The sequence below is a fragment of the Lepisosteus oculatus genome, chromosome 1 (assembly GCF_040954835.1).
Source record: "Lepisosteus oculatus isolate fLepOcu1 chromosome 1, fLepOcu1.hap2, whole genome shotgun sequence".
In the NCBI taxonomy this organism is placed as follows: domain Eukaryota; kingdom Metazoa; phylum Chordata; class Actinopteri; order Semionotiformes; family Lepisosteidae; genus Lepisosteus; species Lepisosteus oculatus.
The window spans coordinates 68071071-68089819 of NC_090696.1; the positions used below are offsets into that span (position 1 = coordinate 68071071).

The window sequence follows — 18749 nt, forward strand, 5'->3', positions numbered from 1 at the left end:
GCGTTTCTGCCTCCCAGTGTTTACGGGATTTAATGTTCTTCTCATCTTTAAGGAGGGCAGAACTGTGAAAGGAAACAGCTGCTCACACCTAAGATACCTAAGGTACTTGGAGGGCCACACGCACATAACGCTCGTAACAGTCCCAAGGGACCCAGCACACACTTAATGTGAAAATGCAAACCCACAAGCATCCTTTATTTTAATTACATATACTGTACGTTATGGGCAAAGGGTTTTGAGGAGCTCTATCATTAACAAAGTAGACATTTTAGTTTACTTGTGCAGTTTCTCGGGGGTCATAGTTTGCATCTTTGAGGACCACAGATGACCTATAACAATGATCTGCAAGAAAAGCAACAGTACTCAACAGCAGAAGGGGTCCTTCCTGATGAGCACAGACCTGACAGAATTTATAACACCAAAGCTAGTCTGTTTGCATTAGGCTTAGGGTGAGTACACCACAAAAAAATGAGTCCTTAGTTAAATGCAGATGAGAAAAAGAGGTCATTCCTCAAACTTGGTAAGAAACCTAGAAAATAATTATTTGAATGTTGCTCGTCATGTCTGGAAATCGCAGATTTGATATTGCTGCAAGTGCAAGAATAGTGGAAGCAGTCAGGGTTTGACAAAATAGGTTGTTTTGTACCATAACATAGAAAACCCGTTCGCAATTAGACGTCTTTTTCTTGTCACTGAACCTGCTTCTTGTTAAAATATCAGCCTGAGACTTATCATTAAAGAAACCGTTGGTACAATCCAATGCGGGATAAATTATGCTAAATTAATCCGTTGCATTATGCATCATAAAGACATGTTGCACGTCTTGGGACACATTATGCTTCTATTTTGTGTCCTGTAAAGGTATCATAGTATGTTGAATGCAGTTTCCTCCCCTTGTTCCTGTTTCGATGAAGTGAGCTGAAGTAGAGCTGACAAATCTAGTATATACAGCTTTTGAAAATAAGGCAAAAGTAGATTAAAAGATGCTGACATTAAGAGTGGAATATCAGTATTGCACCTTAGTGCAATTGCACTTTAGTGAAACAAAGCAATGTGCCAAAGGCTGTGGTTCAATGCTTACGAGCTTCTTCCATTCACTTCTTGGTAGTATAACCTGATTAGGCTTCTCAGCTGGAGCAGGTAGTTCTATTGCAAATACTTTGCACAATAAAACAGACAGGGTGTCATACAGATTTCAAAACGGGGGGAAAAAAAAGCCTTAAAAGTATCCATCCCACTGGATGGGCTAAAAAGCCTCCTCTCGATTATAACCCTTCTCGTGTTTCAAACGATCACGAAAAGCAGAACATCCACCGGACTGCTTGTACTGCAGTGCTCATCTGCATACTCACAATTGATTGAGACAGGTAAAAGCAGCTGTCAATCATTATGTCTTCAAGTAAGTCCTGATCTGCAAAAGTAAGGAGAGCAAGTGTTAAAAAATGAACTAGAACTGAAAGCTGCAAAGAGAAAACATTACTGAGTGAGAGAAAGACGTGTGCACATAGATCTTGTAGATGGTATACAAATGATGCAAAGGAATCCATGTGAAGGGACTGATCTTATTCTTATTTGTTTTCCAGGAGACATTTTTCAATTAGAGAAGACCGTTACACTTCATGGTTATCCAACATGTTATTATGCAATATTTCACATATTTATAACATGTTATAGTATTTTATAACAGTTTAAATACTGTTAAGGCTTCACGCCTTCCTGTATACCATAAACTAGGTCACAAAGTGCAGTCCTGCACTGAATTCCACTTAAAACTTTCTGAGACTACTGTAGGTATCCCAGAGGTACACAAAGACCAAGCCTGAAGTCTTTAATCTCCTGTTCCAGGCTTTTCTAAGTTAACTGTGGTTATGAGTAATAACCAAAGTATTAATTACATGGTAATTACACAACTACTAAGATGATTTTGGCTAAATCCATCCAAGTATTGGCTACGGCTTCTGTAACGCTTGCCCAGAAGACATTAAAGAGTTTGTAAGAAGATCGACTTTAAAAAGACTGTTTCGCAACCTTCACATCACAAGAAATTATTGTTGTGTCCCAGGCCAGTGGTTTGTATCCTTTCACCTCCGATTGAAGTTATTTGCTAGGTACTGTATTTATGACTTTTAAAAGCTCAGCAGGCAGCCATATAACATCCTAAAGCTTTTGCATTGACAACGCCCGTTTTGAAATCTTACTACTGGGATTTTCAGCCAAAGGTATTAGGAGGATAGCTTAATTCCAGTTCTGGAAGTGTATAACTGGCGAGCTTTCCGACATAGCTTCCATGATCATGCCAACAAGACCCAGACACCTCCTGCTCGGCAACGATCATCAGGTCTCTATTAAGCAGTGGAGGAGATGTCAGCTGCACCCACAGCCAGGAAATCCATCTTGTGCTCCTGGGAGACCGGGACTTTAAATCATACATGACTGCACTTGTTTGGAGACACTGCTCTAGTGGAAAATCGAACAGTTAGACCGCATCGGTGCAGCTGCCAAACCTCTGTCGGCTAGGACATCCGATTGTCTTTCTTCTTTACAAATCCTGTTTGACAAGCTTTTACCTTTTAATTGTGTTTTTTTTTCCCCCGTTTTCTTTTATGAGCTTCTTTCTTGTGTTGTTGGGGGTTTTTTTCTCTGTTCAAAAAAATCAGATCAAGGGCTTCCACTCAGAAACCGGACCGCAGTCGTCAGCTCCAGTCCTCAGCTGTGACTGAGGCTGTCCTTTGCCTCCTGACATGCATGGAGAAGGTGTCTGCTGTGATGGTTAACTGGCCAACTGACCAGCTGGGATATTTATCCCCCAAATCCTCGCTCAGATCAATCATTCACAAGAACATAACAAGGACACAAATGAGACGCGGGGCGTGCAGTCCATCGCACTAGATTGGCTGGTTAATGAGCCAGAAATCCACAAGGCCATTTCTCATAGGATCCCTTCCAGTGAGTTTCGCCAACCTAGCAAGGGAGATGGGTCTAAACCTCTACAATCTCCTGTGTACAGAACGTGTCTCCTGTCTTCTGTCGCCAGTATTCTTCAGCCTACTTTTCTCTTGTGTATTTCCTCACCCTTGTTGCTGATCATGACCTGCTGTAGCTGATGCCCTTCAGGATCCTGAATACTTTAATCAAGTCAACACGTTTCAGCCATAAACATTTCAGTCCCCCTTTATCTGTCAGAATCTGGCTCTCCTTCACATCAGGAATTAGTGCCTTTTAAATATATTTCTAAAAGCATGGTGGTGACCAGGACTGAACAAAAATTTCCATTTGAGATCTAACCAGTACCTTGTAAATTCTTATAGATCTACCCTCGATATAAATATCACATTCCTAATTAGAAAGCCAACAATTATGTTAGTCTTTCGTTTGCTTCCCCACAATCACACTCTCTATATGACGAAAGCAACAAGTTAACGTAAATCGTCATTTTTTTTCCATACGATAGTTTTTGTTCAATACGACCCATGTTAAATTTAAACTGTGCATTCTGTTTTGCCTGATTGTAATGCCATCCATTCATTGACATTAAGTTTAATTTGCCATGTGTCTCTTCACATAAGTAAAACACGCAGCCTTTCTGTACAGCTTGTGCTGCTGATGCAGTACCCTACTGTAACTCCATCTGTTATGGCCTTATAGAATATTACCCAGAATCTAGACCAGTGATGCAAACTGGGAAAGGCAGTAATCCTAAAACTGACCGCTGTGGTGCCTCTCAGGAGACTTCACTCCAGACGGAGGTGATTTCTTAATCCATGTGCGTACACCACCTTGGATTCTTATATTTCCGAATTCATAGTGGCACATCATCAAAAGCTTTCAGAAAGCCCCAATAAAGTACATTAATAGAAAAATGCACTGATGAAGATCTAGTCTAGTATTTCATCACAGTCCATGTTGTATTAATAAGTGCTGACGAGATCTAGAAGATAATTTTTGTTCAAGCTGAGTAATGTTCTGATTGTCTCTAAAAGGGTCTTCTATAACCTTGCATTCGAAACCTGAATGGTTTGTAATTTCTTATTTAAGTTTTTTTTCTTTTCATCAATGGAATAACACCTGGAAACCTTATTAAACAACATCAACAAAAAATACTGGCAATGGTTACCTTTGATGTATCTACTCGTGTTCACAATTGCCCTTATTGATATTTATTTAAGTGCTTTTCTAAATATCATCCTTAGCGACCAATGTGAGTTGTAATGCTTACAGATTGTGCTAACAATGGCTGCTAATAGATATCTCTGGGCATTATGTGAACATTTACATAAATTGTCATAATAAAGTTCAACATTTGCCTCAAGACAAGTTTCTTGTTTGATCAAATCTAATAACCTTATTTGCTCCATGTTTATATTTGAGAAACGTTCTGTTTCAATCGATTAGTACCTGTCTACGTCAATTCCTGTTTATTTTGAAGCACGGGAGAAAAAACCACAGGCAGAGAAGACATCAAAGCTGTCAAAACCTCTCTGACTAGGGCATGGGATACAGAAAACAGTTTAAAGAAGGGATAAGTGTCAAGTGATTCATGCCTTCCACATCAATAAACACTCCTTACAGTACACAGCAATAAGCAACTGCAATTATCAATTAACTTCACGATGAAATAAAAGCTTAACCAACACTAAAAATAAAGTAGGTCACTTGGTAAAGGTCATCATGTAAGAAATACTAAAGATTTACTGAGCAACACAGAGGGCAGAAAGCATTGCTACAAAATTTCAGCAATTCTTTTGCCTTCATTAAATACACACCAAGCTCCTTTTTTTAGTGTAAATGCCAAGTAATACACTGATGTCAGAATAATCAAAATATCTGAAGCTTACGTTCAGTGTTTAGGTATACTAAAAATAAATACAGTATAAGAAATGAGGAAAAGAAAAACAAACTCAGTTCTCTGCACAATTATTAAGACCCTTCACAGAGTCAAATATGTATTCTTGTGTGACTGACTGTGAGGTTGCTTTAAATGTTGTAAATAGGTCTATACTGTACGTTGTGAACCACTTTCTCAAAAGGCTTGTCAGGTTCGATAATCATCGCTGATCAAAACTTCATTTACATTGTGCATTTGAGTGTAAAAGTGTAGGATGGGAATAGAGCAAGATGGGGATGTTAATAATGCAAGGTGAATATCCTATAAACGTGGGCACAGTATAACACATTATGAGAAGGAAATAAAAAATGGCAAAAAGAGGGATTTGAATCTCACCCCATGCTCATCTAATAAAAGGGCTGCAGATGAAAGGTGAAGATCTGTGACTCTCTGAACCTTTTCCGCAGAACACAAATCAATGCCTCTGCTCCAACTGTGCCTTTGTAATTACAACATAAGTCACAGCACAGCAATCTTTACACTTTTATGGCTAAAATAATAGAATAACATTAGCTTAAAAAACAATCCAATATCACATACTGCCCAGGACGAACTTGAGCATAAGAAAAAATAAATGACTTCACTAAATTCCTCAGTAGTAGCGTCTGAAAGAATCAATCTCACCAAGTTTTATTCTTGCTTTCAGTCATCGCTAAGGGGTTCTCCCTTGAAAGAATAGCTTTGTGGTCGCTTGTTCAGTGGGAAATTTTATTCAGATTTCAAACAAAAAAACTCTGCTCCTGTCAACAACATGCCAACAGCCCATCTATAATAAGTGGAGAGCTTATTAAAATCTCATAATGCATCTCCGATGGAGTTCTGAGATAGAACACAGAAGTGATTTCAGATATTCTGAAATGATCTGATCAGTGCAAACAAGCAGCGGCTCTGTGAATTATTAAATCAATGGGGAAAAGATTCGTCTGGCTCTATAACCCTTCAGTTCAAAAATATATATTGGTTTGGTTCTCAATTTTCTTGGAACGTTCTAGGAAAATGGAACTTTTGCCCACAAAATAACCTTATTCAAAAGCCTTGCTTCCAAGAAGGCGAGCAGAAGAGGAACAACTCATTTCTTTCTTCGGAGCACACAAGCATACGTTCAAATGGGCAAATTCTAAATGCATGGCTTGGAATCGGCACCTCTTCAGTTTAGCAGGAAAGCTCCACTTAAAACAGATCTAATTTCAACTCTTAGGCACGGTGTGATAATCCACAAGCAAAACCTATTTGAAATAAAATACACAAAACACCCTTTTCAGAGACGGGCATTTCTTCTCGAACAGAGGAAGAGATTTAGAGATTTCACTTTTCAATAAGAGTCTGACTGCTTCACTAAGACTGCAGCAATTCCTTAATCTTGAAGGCATTATAGTACACTTATTTCTTAAGCTCCAACATGATTTCTTCTGAAATCAAAGCATGATAATTATTTATGAATTCTGCAGGTGTCTGACTGAGATAGGAGGTCTGCACTTTCCAAACACAGTGGACATACGTTTCGGCTTTATAAGGCATGGAAATGGCAACCACAAAACTGGACCCACCCCAGGCGTGTCTGAGTGCATCGGTCATCAATGTGATTTTGAGAACAGCGTAAGGCACATGGTTGTGATTGTGGAGGTGCTCATTCCCATTTTAGAGGGAGCTGTCAGGGACCCATCACTGGGACAGGCGTATGGTCATGTCTGCCATTGGCTAACTGTCCAAAGACTTTTATTTTCGCTCAAGCCAAGACGTCTAAGCCTAGGGGTATAGAATAAATATGTATTTGACCTAGCTTAGGTGTCCTGACTGAAAAACAAAACATCAGGAACACAAGAAAGATGAAATCTTTGCTTGTAGCTTGATTGGTTGAGTTTGACTGTAGGTACCGATTCATGATCTATGAAGCCATGTTCCCAGAGATACTAGAAAATCTATGTCAACCACATGGTCAGGTTGTTTGTAGAGACACCCACATCCCTTTGTGTAACAGGGTGTCTCCTGTTTTCACTCGTCTGAATAGCCTTTTGGTTTCTACCTGTACCTGTTGGCTGAAGTAAGTCCCCTGGTTTGACTCTGTCAAGAACAGAAACACTTGGGTTAAAACCACCTGCCGCCTTCACCAGTACGACAAAGTAGAAATGAAAACTTGTTGCAAAGGGGAAGGGGGCAGCAGGCCAACCAGGTTGTCTCAAGACACATTGAGGACTTTGCCAGGCTTGAATCAACGCCTTCTGCCTGCTGAGCCAAAACGTCCAGGTGAGTATATTAACATAGACTTCAGTGAAACTACAAGGTACTCCCCGCCATCTCTGTCTACAGAGAGTCCAGCTTCTTCCTCAGGATCCACACATGGCCAAACGAAGATCACCTTGGTCAGATTACACGAACACTGACCTGAATGGACAGTCACCTACACTGGTGCAGGCCCCTGCCCATATTATGAATGTAATGTCTGCGTTATCATGCTCAATTCAGCCAGATGCTGAGTGCCTCAAAACACAGGTTACCTCCGTGTGTCTCTGCCTCTACACAGGACGATTACATGTAAATGACATTTGGCATTACAAACACACCCCCCAGCCCGTTTCGCAGTGGGTGAAGAGGTTAAGTCTCACTGTACTCCCTCCTCAAGTCTAAAGAAAGTCACTTTCTTCAACCTGTCTCTTTGCTTCATGTATTTCTCTCTCCTAACAAAGGCGGTGAAGTGTAAGATGCTGGGACAGGTGAACGTTTTTTTCTGTTTATTCTGATATTCCCCAGAGGTAATGATGTTTCGAGCTAAAATCTGTCACACAACAAAATCTCATACGGAGTTATCAATTGACAGTTTTCAGTATTGTTCCTGTGATGAGCAGACATAATGCTGGTGGTCTTTATAAGGGGCTTCTACAGCACAAAGAAATTTGATGTTGTACTTTGCTTTAGTTCTTTAGCAAGATAAAAAGTCATTGGCAACCAAGGCAAAAACAGAGAATCAGTTTGGTACAAACATGGGAAATCTACAAAAATACTATATCAATTTAATTTAACCTGGTAAACTTTCATAATAGAACCACAGCATCATCTATTTCTGCAGCACATCTGGAGATCTTACTGGTTGCTTAAAGGATTACAGTAATCCACTCACTTAACTTTTAACAGATAATAATAATATGTGTTCACTCAGATCATAAAAGTTTAAATATTTGCTGTTTTTTTGTTTTTTCCCTTAGAACAACATAGAAATAGAGCATACAGCACCACAGCAGTAAAACACGTACGATAGTGCAAGTTCTCAAACCTATCTGAGCTCCAATATTTAAAACAAAATGAATGGGGTAAAGGTTTTTTCCGGGCTTCATTTTGAATTTCATGTACACTCATTACACAGGTGTTAAGATTTAACCTTAAAATAACCTTATCTGGGTCATCCTTAGTGAAGTACAGATGTATATTTGTGCACAGCTATAAAAGATGTACATGTAGACCACCTTAGTTTATTGTTTTTGTTATTAAGAACATTATTCTTCTTGTTTTTGCCAAGAATTAGATGTAAACTGCACTGCAAGAATCCTTTATATTCACTTTCAACTGAGAGAATATTATTCAAACTAGCAAGACTAGCTAGTGACGCACTAGCACCTGAGAAAGAGGAGTGGGAAAGAGCAAACGTTGAAGGTTAATTTCTGTCACGTCACGTTCCCTCCAGAGTCTCCCTGGACTGGGTATTGCTTTTTTTTAATTAAAAACTACTCCTTGTAGTTTGTCGCTTTCTCATAGCTGTCTGATGAATATGTGCTAAAGTTATATTTTTTTCCATAAGGAAGACTCCAATCAAGAGCAGAACAAATGAGAATCATCAGATAATCAATACTGAATCTCACTGCCATTCAGTAATGGGGGTGCAGTTGAGGTTTCCAATGTGACACAGAGATAATGTTTATTCTGCAGCAAATAACAACCCCGCGGCTGGGTTTGGCTGACAGAGCTGTGGTTATTGATTGTGCATTGCAAAAGTGTATTGAGAAAGCAGAACGGACACAGTGCCTTGGAAAATGGCTCATTTTCTTGAAACAAATGCAGTGAATATTTTCCATCAAAACTCGAACGCTCAAACTGCATGCTTTTCTGGGTGAAAGAGAGTAACTGTCGGCAAAAATTGCAAGGAAAAAACAAAACGTAAATCTGAGTTCCTAACTGAATTTGAGAGGGATAAGACAAGATAAGATAAGCCAAAACTCTCCCACTTGGTTTAAATTATAATCATTTAATCATTACCAGCTTTTGCTATATATAACTCCTGCGTGTATTTCTGCACTCTGCACTTTCTACCTTGACCATCATGCACCTACTGTCCTCTGTGTTTATTGTTCTGTACGACCGGTTGTGTGTTGTTGTGCTATGTTGTGCATTTTGGTTGGCTGTGACTGTCATTATTATTTACCCTTTTGTAACGTACTGTGCACATTGTGTGGCGTTGCCTATTGTACTGTGCACATCTGGAGAGAACAGCGTGAAAAAGAATCTGAATGTACATTTATAGAAGGCAAATAAATTCCTCTTTCTCATTTTTTTGGTATTCATCCTGCCTCTACCCCATCTCCACCTTTGCAGCTGCCCTTTGGTTTACTCCTCTCTCTGAATGGGGGTTGATCCTCCTCATCCTATGGCCAGGAGGCTCTTAACCCAACGGGTTGAAGCCAAAACGTATTATTCTTAAATACTCAATAAACATCAGCAAAACAGCTGTTGTCCAACAGAAAGGAAGACAACCAGTACCAGTGTGGAGCAGTAGAAAAGAGCTCTGGACTCCAGAGTGAAAGGTTGCGGGTTCAAAAGCCAGGTAGGATCCTGCAGTTGTAGCACCTTCTAAAGAAATCTTTCCCAGCTTTGCACATCAGGAGTTGTGCAATGTTCACTGTTGTTCTTTTGCACGTTTGCAACACTCTTCCTTTTCATTGGCCAAACATGATGTTCAAATGGAGTTCATGTACAGTATGTCTAGCATTCCAAAACAGTCTGTGCAAAAAACCACGCAAAACTGTTTCAGAAGATAGAGGGAAACCCCAATAATGCAAAGGTGGGAAGAATCTCTATTGAGGACTGAGCACCAGGCTGCAGGCAGAAGGAACCCCCCACACCACATGAGCCAATGAGCTGCTGCACAGGGAATGGCAGAGGGGTGTTGAACACCGAGAGACAGTGGTCTAAAGACCTGTATTTGCACGCAGAAGATTGGGATCGGCCAAAACTGGGTCTTGTAATCCTCCCGAACCTCTGTTACTAACTCCATTCAAATAATACTCCTTCAGAGAAGGCAATGCGTAAACGTACAGGAACAGCGCGGCAGTGTGCATAGTTTATCACAGACGTTGTGGGAGCAGGAATGAATTTGTCTCCTTCTGTACACTTTCCAAACTCTCATGTGCCTTCGTGTGGCACTTCAGAAGTGTCAAGAAATCCGGCAACAGAGTAGCGTCGTTTTTGGTTTATTACTGAAGTGCCTTCATGGTCTCAAAGAGAAAAAAACATGCACGTCACCATCTCCTTTCACGCCAGCTTTCTCCTACTCCACCCCCTTCTGAACCTTTGCCTCTCACAGTACTGTACAACTTCCATACAGAACTTACTGATACTACCACCACGAGCAGAAACACAATTTAGCCAGATACTATTATGCTTGTCATCCCAGACTGGAAGAAAAGGTTCAAGGGCAGCAGTGTGGAGCAGTGGAGAGGGTTCTGGACTTGTAATTAGAAGGTTGTAGGCTCAAATCTCATAGGAGACACTACTGTTGGAGTCTTACTTTGCCCGAATTGTAAAATAGTAAAACACCCACCTGCATACTGTATATAGGTGCAAATGAAAGTTGCCTTGGACAAAAGTGTCAGAAAAATAAATTTATAAAATTAAATTCTGAAATAGTGTGACAGTTCTGTTTTATATGCAATGTTTGCTTGGCCTTTGTTAAATTATCTAGTATATCTAGGCTCCAAAGACATGATGGAGTTTGATTTCATTAAGACTGTACAAAGTTCACAAGTTAGTCAAGTGTACTTGTGTTTTGTAGGGAACATGTTTAAATTAACTTGTGTTTCAGTAAGTCTATAATAAGAAGAGGTCGACAAGAAGATCTTACACATTAATAGGGGGCTTTCACAGCAAGAAGAGCTTTCAGCAACACAGAAATCACAGCCTGAAGTACATGAAAACCATGACAGACTATATTAACTCCTCCTGAGCTCTCTGCCTGGAAATCATGTGTGCACATCACTGCAATGAGCAATTCACTCACTTGTCCAACAGAAAGGAAGAAAATAGCCTGGGTCACAGCCCTGCCTATGTACTGTGCAATTATAAAGGGTTTTAATAAGAAAAGCTCTTGTGGAACCGAGTGTTGCAAGTCCAGTAAACTCCAGTCACTTACATTTCAGCGCGTTGAAGGCCAGCTCATGAGCATAATGTTGAGCGATTTCATTCTTCGCTTCAGGCACCGAGAAGCTGATCTGGTCGCCGTACCTCACCAGCCTTCGGTCAACGGGTTTCTCCACGTGGATGGTGAAGAAGATGGCCGCGGCGTGGACGTAGACGTAGTCCGGGTAGCCACCGCTTTCAGCTGAAACCGCGGGGCTCTTCTTGGAAGGATCCACCTTGTGAGAAATGGACAGGTCTCCGAAGCTGGAGATCTCCGCTCCGATCTCAGGACTCTGAGACCGGGGCTCCATGTTGCTCTCCGATCTCGGTCACAGCCGTTTTCGACTGAAATGACAAGATCGACGAAGAAGGTGAATGAATGCAGGCATTACAAGTCATATTGCCTTTCTTACTATTTCTTTCCAAAGGTGAAGGAGACACCTGCTGGTATCTGGGACACCCAAGGTTTGAATAGAAGGGTTAGCAATGCTCCCAATGTTGGCAAGTATGAATAAAGTCTGCAGGCTTGCCAGCAACTGTCCGAAAGATTAGGAAAAGCTGATCTGGCCTGTTGTGATCCCAGCTTCTTCCAGCCAGCCCTCAGAGCTCATAAGTCAGACTCTCCACATTGCTTTAAAAGGTACTTACTCAATGAAAGCCTAATAATATCCTAAAACATGAAGAAACTAGCAAAGAGGATACTTCTTAGACTCTAGATGGCTTAAACTAGAAAACAAAAATTCTTAACGATTAGCACTGAACGTATGCTGCAGGCCACCTAATGCACACATGGGTTTAGTACATTGCCTTGCAATTGTGTTTACCTCTTTCCAATGACGTTCCATTTTGTTTAAGTACACATGATGAATATGCATTTAAATGACTATTTCTAACCAAAAATTGAAGGCTGGAAGTTAAACAGCGTATGGGTAAAATTAGTTACGTTTCAGCACAACCTGCAAAGAAAAATCATAAAACTTAAGTATGTCGATTGCATACATATCCATCTCCTTTGTTATAGGACACCTAATAGAATTCAGGTGCACAAAACTATTGTCTGTGTCTGTGTCCAGTAATAGTGTTTCCCGGAACAAATACATCCATTTCCGTAAGGTCCCCTCGGTCAGGTAGTGAATGTCAAGCAAAGATTTAACCACGAAGACCAAGGAGCTTTCAAAACACGTCAGGGATAAAGCTGTAGAAAGGCAGAGATCAGGAGAAAGGCGTGAAAAAAAAAATCTCATTGTGCACAGTGAAATCAATCATTGTGAAGTGTGACAGACCACTCAGACACTGGCGAGGCCATGCTGAACAGCAGAGCAAGAACACTGTTTAGGGGACGCCACTGCGAGGCCCCCGGTGACTTCCGAGAAGCTACAGAGTTCAGTGGCTGTCAAAGGACAAAATATACAGCAATATCACACTCACTCCCCAGAGGTGGCCTTTCTGGCAGAATGGCAAAATGCGAGTCTAACCACCTAAGCAATAACGCCAAACTGTGGCAAACAATTTTGCGAAACGACGAGACAAAATTAGAAGCCTTACACGTGGCAGAAACCCAATCCAGTCTATTACCCAGTCAACCACATCCCCACAGCCAAGCTTGTCAAGACTGAAAATGGATGGGAGAGGAAAACCTGCTTCAGTCTGCTAAAGATCTCAGACTGGGACAGGAATTCGCCACTCAGCAGGACTGCGACCCCAAGCTACACTGGCGCAAGAAGAAGAAAGCGAAAGTCCTTCAGCGGCCCATTTACTAACTTGAATAATGACAGAAAATCTGTGTCAAGGCTTGAAAATGATTGCTATCCATCAGCAGTCCCCAGCCAGCCTGACGAAGCTTCGGCACGTCTGCGGAGAAGAACAGGTGAAAACTGCACCATCCTAATGGCAAAGAGACTTCCGGCAAGTATTGACTCAAGGGAATTAATAATTATTGAATGAGCATATTTTCATTTTGGACTTGACCGTCTTGGCTGACATTTAACTTCCTTCACTCTATTCTATTCAATCAAGCTGAGCAATCAAGTTTTGAGTAAAGATAATTTAAATATTATAATATTGTATACTGTAGTGTAATCCGGGACATCACTTTTGCAAGGCACTGCACTGTAATTAAAGTTTCCCTATAATTCACACCTTTAATTTACAGCACTGTTTAACAACAGAACACGGGTAATTTTGCTTGACTTTGCTCTCACCTTTAATAAATCTCAGGAAAAGTTAGATTAAAATGGGTTTTAAGTATGATTTAGTATGGCACTTCAGTTCCAGTGAAAGTAGAACTCTAATGTGTTGTTCATAAAACAATCATTTGCAGCTTCTCCATTATTTAAGCATGAGTGAAGATTGTGTGATTGGCCATTGTAAATAATGAATAGCTGAACTTGAAAGAGGTTGAGGTAGCGAAAACAACTGTCTCAGTCTAAGATGGTTTTTTCCATGGCTTTACACTAAAACACACAGACACACAAGGGTGATGGTACTTCCGGATGGAGAATGTCAATCTCAGACTTGGCTTATATTAGAAAGTCCAAATTTCAACCAGTAAAGCCTCTTAAAATCACATTTTCCAGCCATCCATAATTTGACCATGACAGAAAATTTCTTCTTCACTCAGCACTGCTGGGAAATCATTTGGAAATCCTTAAATAATAATGAAACACAATTTAGGAACCATTTCTGTACTCAAAGAGTTGTGAGTATTGGGAATACTCTCCCAGCCAGGTAGTTAAGAGCATCTGGACTGGATGAAATTTTAGATTTATTTAGCTACTAAACTGTAAATCAAAGTTTATGTAAAAGCAAAGAAGGCAAAGCTTCATAAGCTAAAGCGATAGAAAATGTTGTCAAAAAACATAATTATTTTTCCTTAGTAAAATCAATTTATAAAGGCAGACGACTGTAATTTCATTTTCTAGACAAAATGTATCTATCCATATATCTCAGAAGTCTCTGGGGAGAAAGTGACTCTCTATAGTACCACAAGTCATTACAGAGCAGTTCTTATTGAACCAATGCAATAAAAAAGTGATTTTTTTTTTACTCATGTCCAATTGTGTTGACAACCAATAAGCAGGACTAAACGGAGACTGAAAATGATTGTTTTCCCTTCTGATTATGGGAGTTTACTGGGCACAACAAGCTGCAACTTTTTTCGACACTTCAAGAAAGTTTGAAAAAGCAATTCATCACCACCCAGCCAGGAATATGACAGCAGGCAAGGTCAAAGCATTGTGGTTTGACAGCAGTGCAACCTATTTCGTACAGAAACTAAAAAAATGGTGTTTTAATATACATGGCAAGTTAAGAAGAGTGTGTATAAGTAGTAACACTGGAGAGGGGTGAGAGGCCATGAGATTAAACACTACAACACAAATACTGAAGATGACAAAATTAGAGAACTTTACAACCTGTCTAAATTACTTTAACTTCAAGCTTAGAAATCAACTGCATTTTTCTTTAAATTCAATTTAATTTAATTGCTGGATCTTTAAACTTAGTCTATAATGTCTATCTTTTTCTGGGGTCATCCCACACCAAGTCAGAGCACCCCAAGCATGGACCGGATGGTACTGTGTGCAAGTTTTAATTGGAATTCACTACAAACAACACGTTTCCTTTAAGAAGCAGAACACAAGTTAAAGTTCAAATACAAAGTGCAACAGTTTAGTTTACAGACTTTGTAAGTTATTTAGTTAATTCCCTGAAAAGCTTGACTACCACTTGCTAAAATAAGGAAAGACATCACTAAGAATTGATTGGCAAGTAATTGCCAAAAATGTATTATTATACAGTATCTCATAAACCATTAACATTACAATGGCAGGTAACTTCGTTAGAAGGGGTGGGCGCCCATGCTTAATTCTGTGAATTAATTTAGAGGATCCCAGGACTAACAATGCACAGTCATAAAGATACAGTGACATCATTCCCCATGACACTTTCCATGGCAGGGGGCTGGCCTTTTAGCATAGTGGGTTTGGCACTTGTGTGGGCTTTCGAGGTCAGACTTTTTGAAGTACTGTAGCTTCATTAGCAGCAATATGAATCTAATGGACAATTGCCTATGCTTCATCGGTACGTGCCATTCCCTGTCCACTGGCTGCCTGAGTTAGCGCCCCACAGGTGCGTATGAACTGGAACACCGACAAAAGTGTAATCTGCACTTTTGTCCGACTCCTCCTCCACCCGTCTGCACGTCAAAGTTTAATATTCCACATTTTAAAAATACAAACAGTTCTGCCGCTCATTTGTTCCCTTTGTTATTCAGCTCCTGAACTTAAAAGAAGTCTTTGGCAAAGATGATCACAACTGTATTTAAGTGTTGCCACTAGTCTGGGAAAAACGGGGAAACATTTACACAGGAGGGCAGAGTCGTCCCTAACATTTTGCTCACTAGTTGAAAATCTACGCCTCCATGCCGGAGGTTCTGCACCAATTGGAGAAGAGCTGTGTCCCTCGCTGACAGCACTGCATCTGCAAGAGCCTGAGAGGCTAGAGGGGCAGCCGAGCTGAAGAAGAGAGCCTCAGCCATTTAAGAGTTGCTCTGGTCAGTTATTTCCCGGCCACAGCCAGCCAGTGACATGACCCAGACTTCAACTGGCGCTTGGGCACCAGTCTTTACCAGTTGAGTCACTTAGTGCCTAAAAAGCTTGTGTCGACCCTCTAGAACTCAGACTGCAACATTATTAACTGGCTGAAACTCACACACACATCCATACGTCCATTTCCGAACCACTTCTTCCAATCTGGGGTCAGAGGGGAGCTGGCAAGCAATGGGCACAAGGTGGGGTACACCCTGGAAGGGGTGCCAGTCCGTCGCCGGGCAAACACAGACACAGACGCGTCCGCACTCACACCAGGGCCATTTTTTCAGAAGCCAAATAACCTTCCAGTATATCTGGAAGCACCTGGAGGAAACCCACTGGGAAAGCAGGGACAACATACACACTCCACACAGACCACTGCGCCACCATGCCACCCACAATCACACACACACACATAGCAAAAATCTGTGCCAGTCCCACCTGCTGCTCTCACAGGGAGGTATAAAACATGAATTCACACCTGAAGAAGGCTCCACAGCTGAAACGTCGTGTTTCTTGTCTTCTCTTTTCAGCCTAGAACAAACCTTTACTTGTTCCCTTGCAGCCAACACACGCTGACGCAGCTCCCACCTTGAACTAAAACACGAATGCTTTTTTTTTTTTAGAAAAGAATATGTCTCATTTCATTGGATAATATCGGTTAGGCCACCAGCCCTACTCTGCATGTGACAGAATTATCCAAGCCAGACTCTTCCATGATAACGTATTTTACTGTCAGACTCTGGAAGACAGCTTTAGAGAAGTCATACTCCATATTTACCTTTGTTAACTTGCTTCAAAAAAAGAACTGGCTTGCTATTTAGGAGATGTGCCACAAGTCTGCTGTAAATGAAAAGAAAAACATCTGGGAAAAGGTTGTGATGCTGTCTGGAGTCCCAGTAGGAGCAGCCTTCGGGTTATTTTGGTAGAGTGCTGTGTTGATCTAAGTTGCTGAGGCCTATATGCGAGCAAATTGGAATTTAACTTGTGCAAGTGGATTTGAAGCAACTTTTTCCAAGGCAGAGTAACAACTTTCCCATACCTGTGTGTGCATAGCCATATATTTTGACATAGAAATTCGGTTTGGAGAAGTCTTTTTAAGTTTTAATTCACGATACTACGGACGTTAAAGTATACGTCATCAGCTGAAATCAAAGTACAACTATGTCACGTTTGCTCGCTTTATTGATTACCATACCAGTTAAATTACAATAGGGAAAACATTTACCGTTCCTAACCACTCTATTTATTTCCTTGTACAGTTTCATCGGTAAATATTGAATGCAGCCCTTATGAGAATAAACCGAAGGTATCTCAGAAATGTCACGATTTTTCTACAGAAAAAATATTTGCATTTGTATTACAATTTCTAAAGAATCCTACAGGTTATGTTGCTGTGGGTTCACCGGAGAATTACAGCACAGGAATCGCTTTTGTTCTGGTAGTATAGTTTTCAGATCCAAATACATTGCAGTTTGAATATGTCCGAAAACTTACATGACGATACCTTTTCTAGTACACATAGTTGTTGCTTTAATTGGTCTTAAAAACAAGAATTGGTGGATTAAGAGATTCACACACTAGAAATGTTCAGACAATAACAAAACACTGGCTTACATATTGCTCAGAGTCGGACAGCTACCTGTAACTTGCACAACTCTTATTATTACTGACGTAGTGTTATCATTACAAAAATAAACTTTCGTCACAGCTGGAACAGTGAACACAAATGAGGCAGCTTTTTAACTTGAAGTCCCCTTTTCAGGTCTCTTTTTGCACGGGATTTTCCAAAGCCTTACCCAGACGCGTATCTTCAAAAAGATCTGAGAAGTTGACGCAACTCGGGTGCTTCAAGTGTCAGTAGCAGCACTTCTCATCGCGCTGAGCGGAGGCTCCGCTAGGCGCTGAAATAAATCACGGCCGAGCCGCTGCTCCTCTCGCAGGTGCCGGAGGGAAGGGACAACCAGCCCCGCCCCGCTCCCTTCGCCGCGCTGGACACGGTATTATTCAAATACAGACTGCTCCACTGCGCCCTGGGGTAGGAACAACACCACGATGTCGGGCCACGCATGCTCGCGTGACAGAAGCCGTTCACTGAGTCCGGGTACTGGATTAAGTTTTGATTTCTGAAGTTATACCTGCTAGCCCTAGAAGAGGGTCCACAGTTATTTTGTAGGCTGAAGCAGTTCAATAGTTTTGGAAGCCCCCCCCCCCCCCCCGTTTTTGCCTATTGGTACCGTCGAGCTTCCAGCGCTATGGAAACAGTCTACAAACCCAGCCCCCCCGTCATGTACGAGATGGGAGGGGCCTAAGGAAATAAAGTCTCTTAAGTTTCCAGTTGTTGTCTATTGAGTTTATCCTTGCAATCGTTACATTAAACTACAACATTTCAAAACAAATGGTGATGATCTTTGAAAAGTGTAGGAATAATACAATTTAATTTTGTGTACCTGTATCTGTTGACTGAATGCCTACATATGTAATTCGACAACATTAAAATCTATTTTAAAATAATCCAACAAAGAATAAGAGAATAATATATTTGGCACTTTTCTTGAAAAACTCCCTCAATTTTACCAAAATTACCGAAAGCACAGCGCATCATATAGACTACCATTCGATATTTTATTATTTGTTTGAAGATACTACGACGAGCAAGACATTGTAAGCTTTATGTAAAACAAACTTTCATGTGGCTAGTTCACTGTCGCATATTCAAATGAGCATCTTTGAAATAAGTGTAAATCCCTCCCTTCACAGAGACCTTTGATGCTCTTGAGTCAGATTCTCCAGCTATGTGGCATCTGACTCCCTGTGTGGCTGAACCATAGCTCCATAGCAACTCCTTGCATGGCCTTTCAATGGGCCTTGTTGAACAGTGATGTTAGTGCTTA

The 18749-nt window shown here is 40.8% G+C and overlaps 1 protein-coding gene across 2 annotated transcripts in view; it reads right to left on the reverse strand.

Moving 5' to 3' along the window:
- Positions 1-18061, reverse strand: part of LOC102696834 (putative methyltransferase NSUN7) — a 54164-nt gene extending 36103 nt beyond the window's left edge. The window contains exons 1-4 of one of the 2 annotated variants that reach the window (XM_015345981.2): positions 17655-17741; positions 16637-16698; positions 11280-11611; positions 1353-1411 (exon numbers count right to left, since the gene is read on the reverse strand). In XM_015345981.2, the coding sequence (XP_015201467.2) occupies positions 1353-1411; positions 11280-11577 (357 nt within the window). In that variant the 5' untranslated portion in view covers positions 11578-11611; positions 16637-16698; positions 17655-17741. Of the gene's footprint in view, positions 1-1352; positions 1412-11279; positions 11612-16636; positions 16699-17654 lie in introns of both variants that reach the window. The other variant, XM_015345980.2, reaches the window with a different exon arrangement.
- Between the last annotated feature and the right edge of the window lie 688 nt (positions 18062-18749).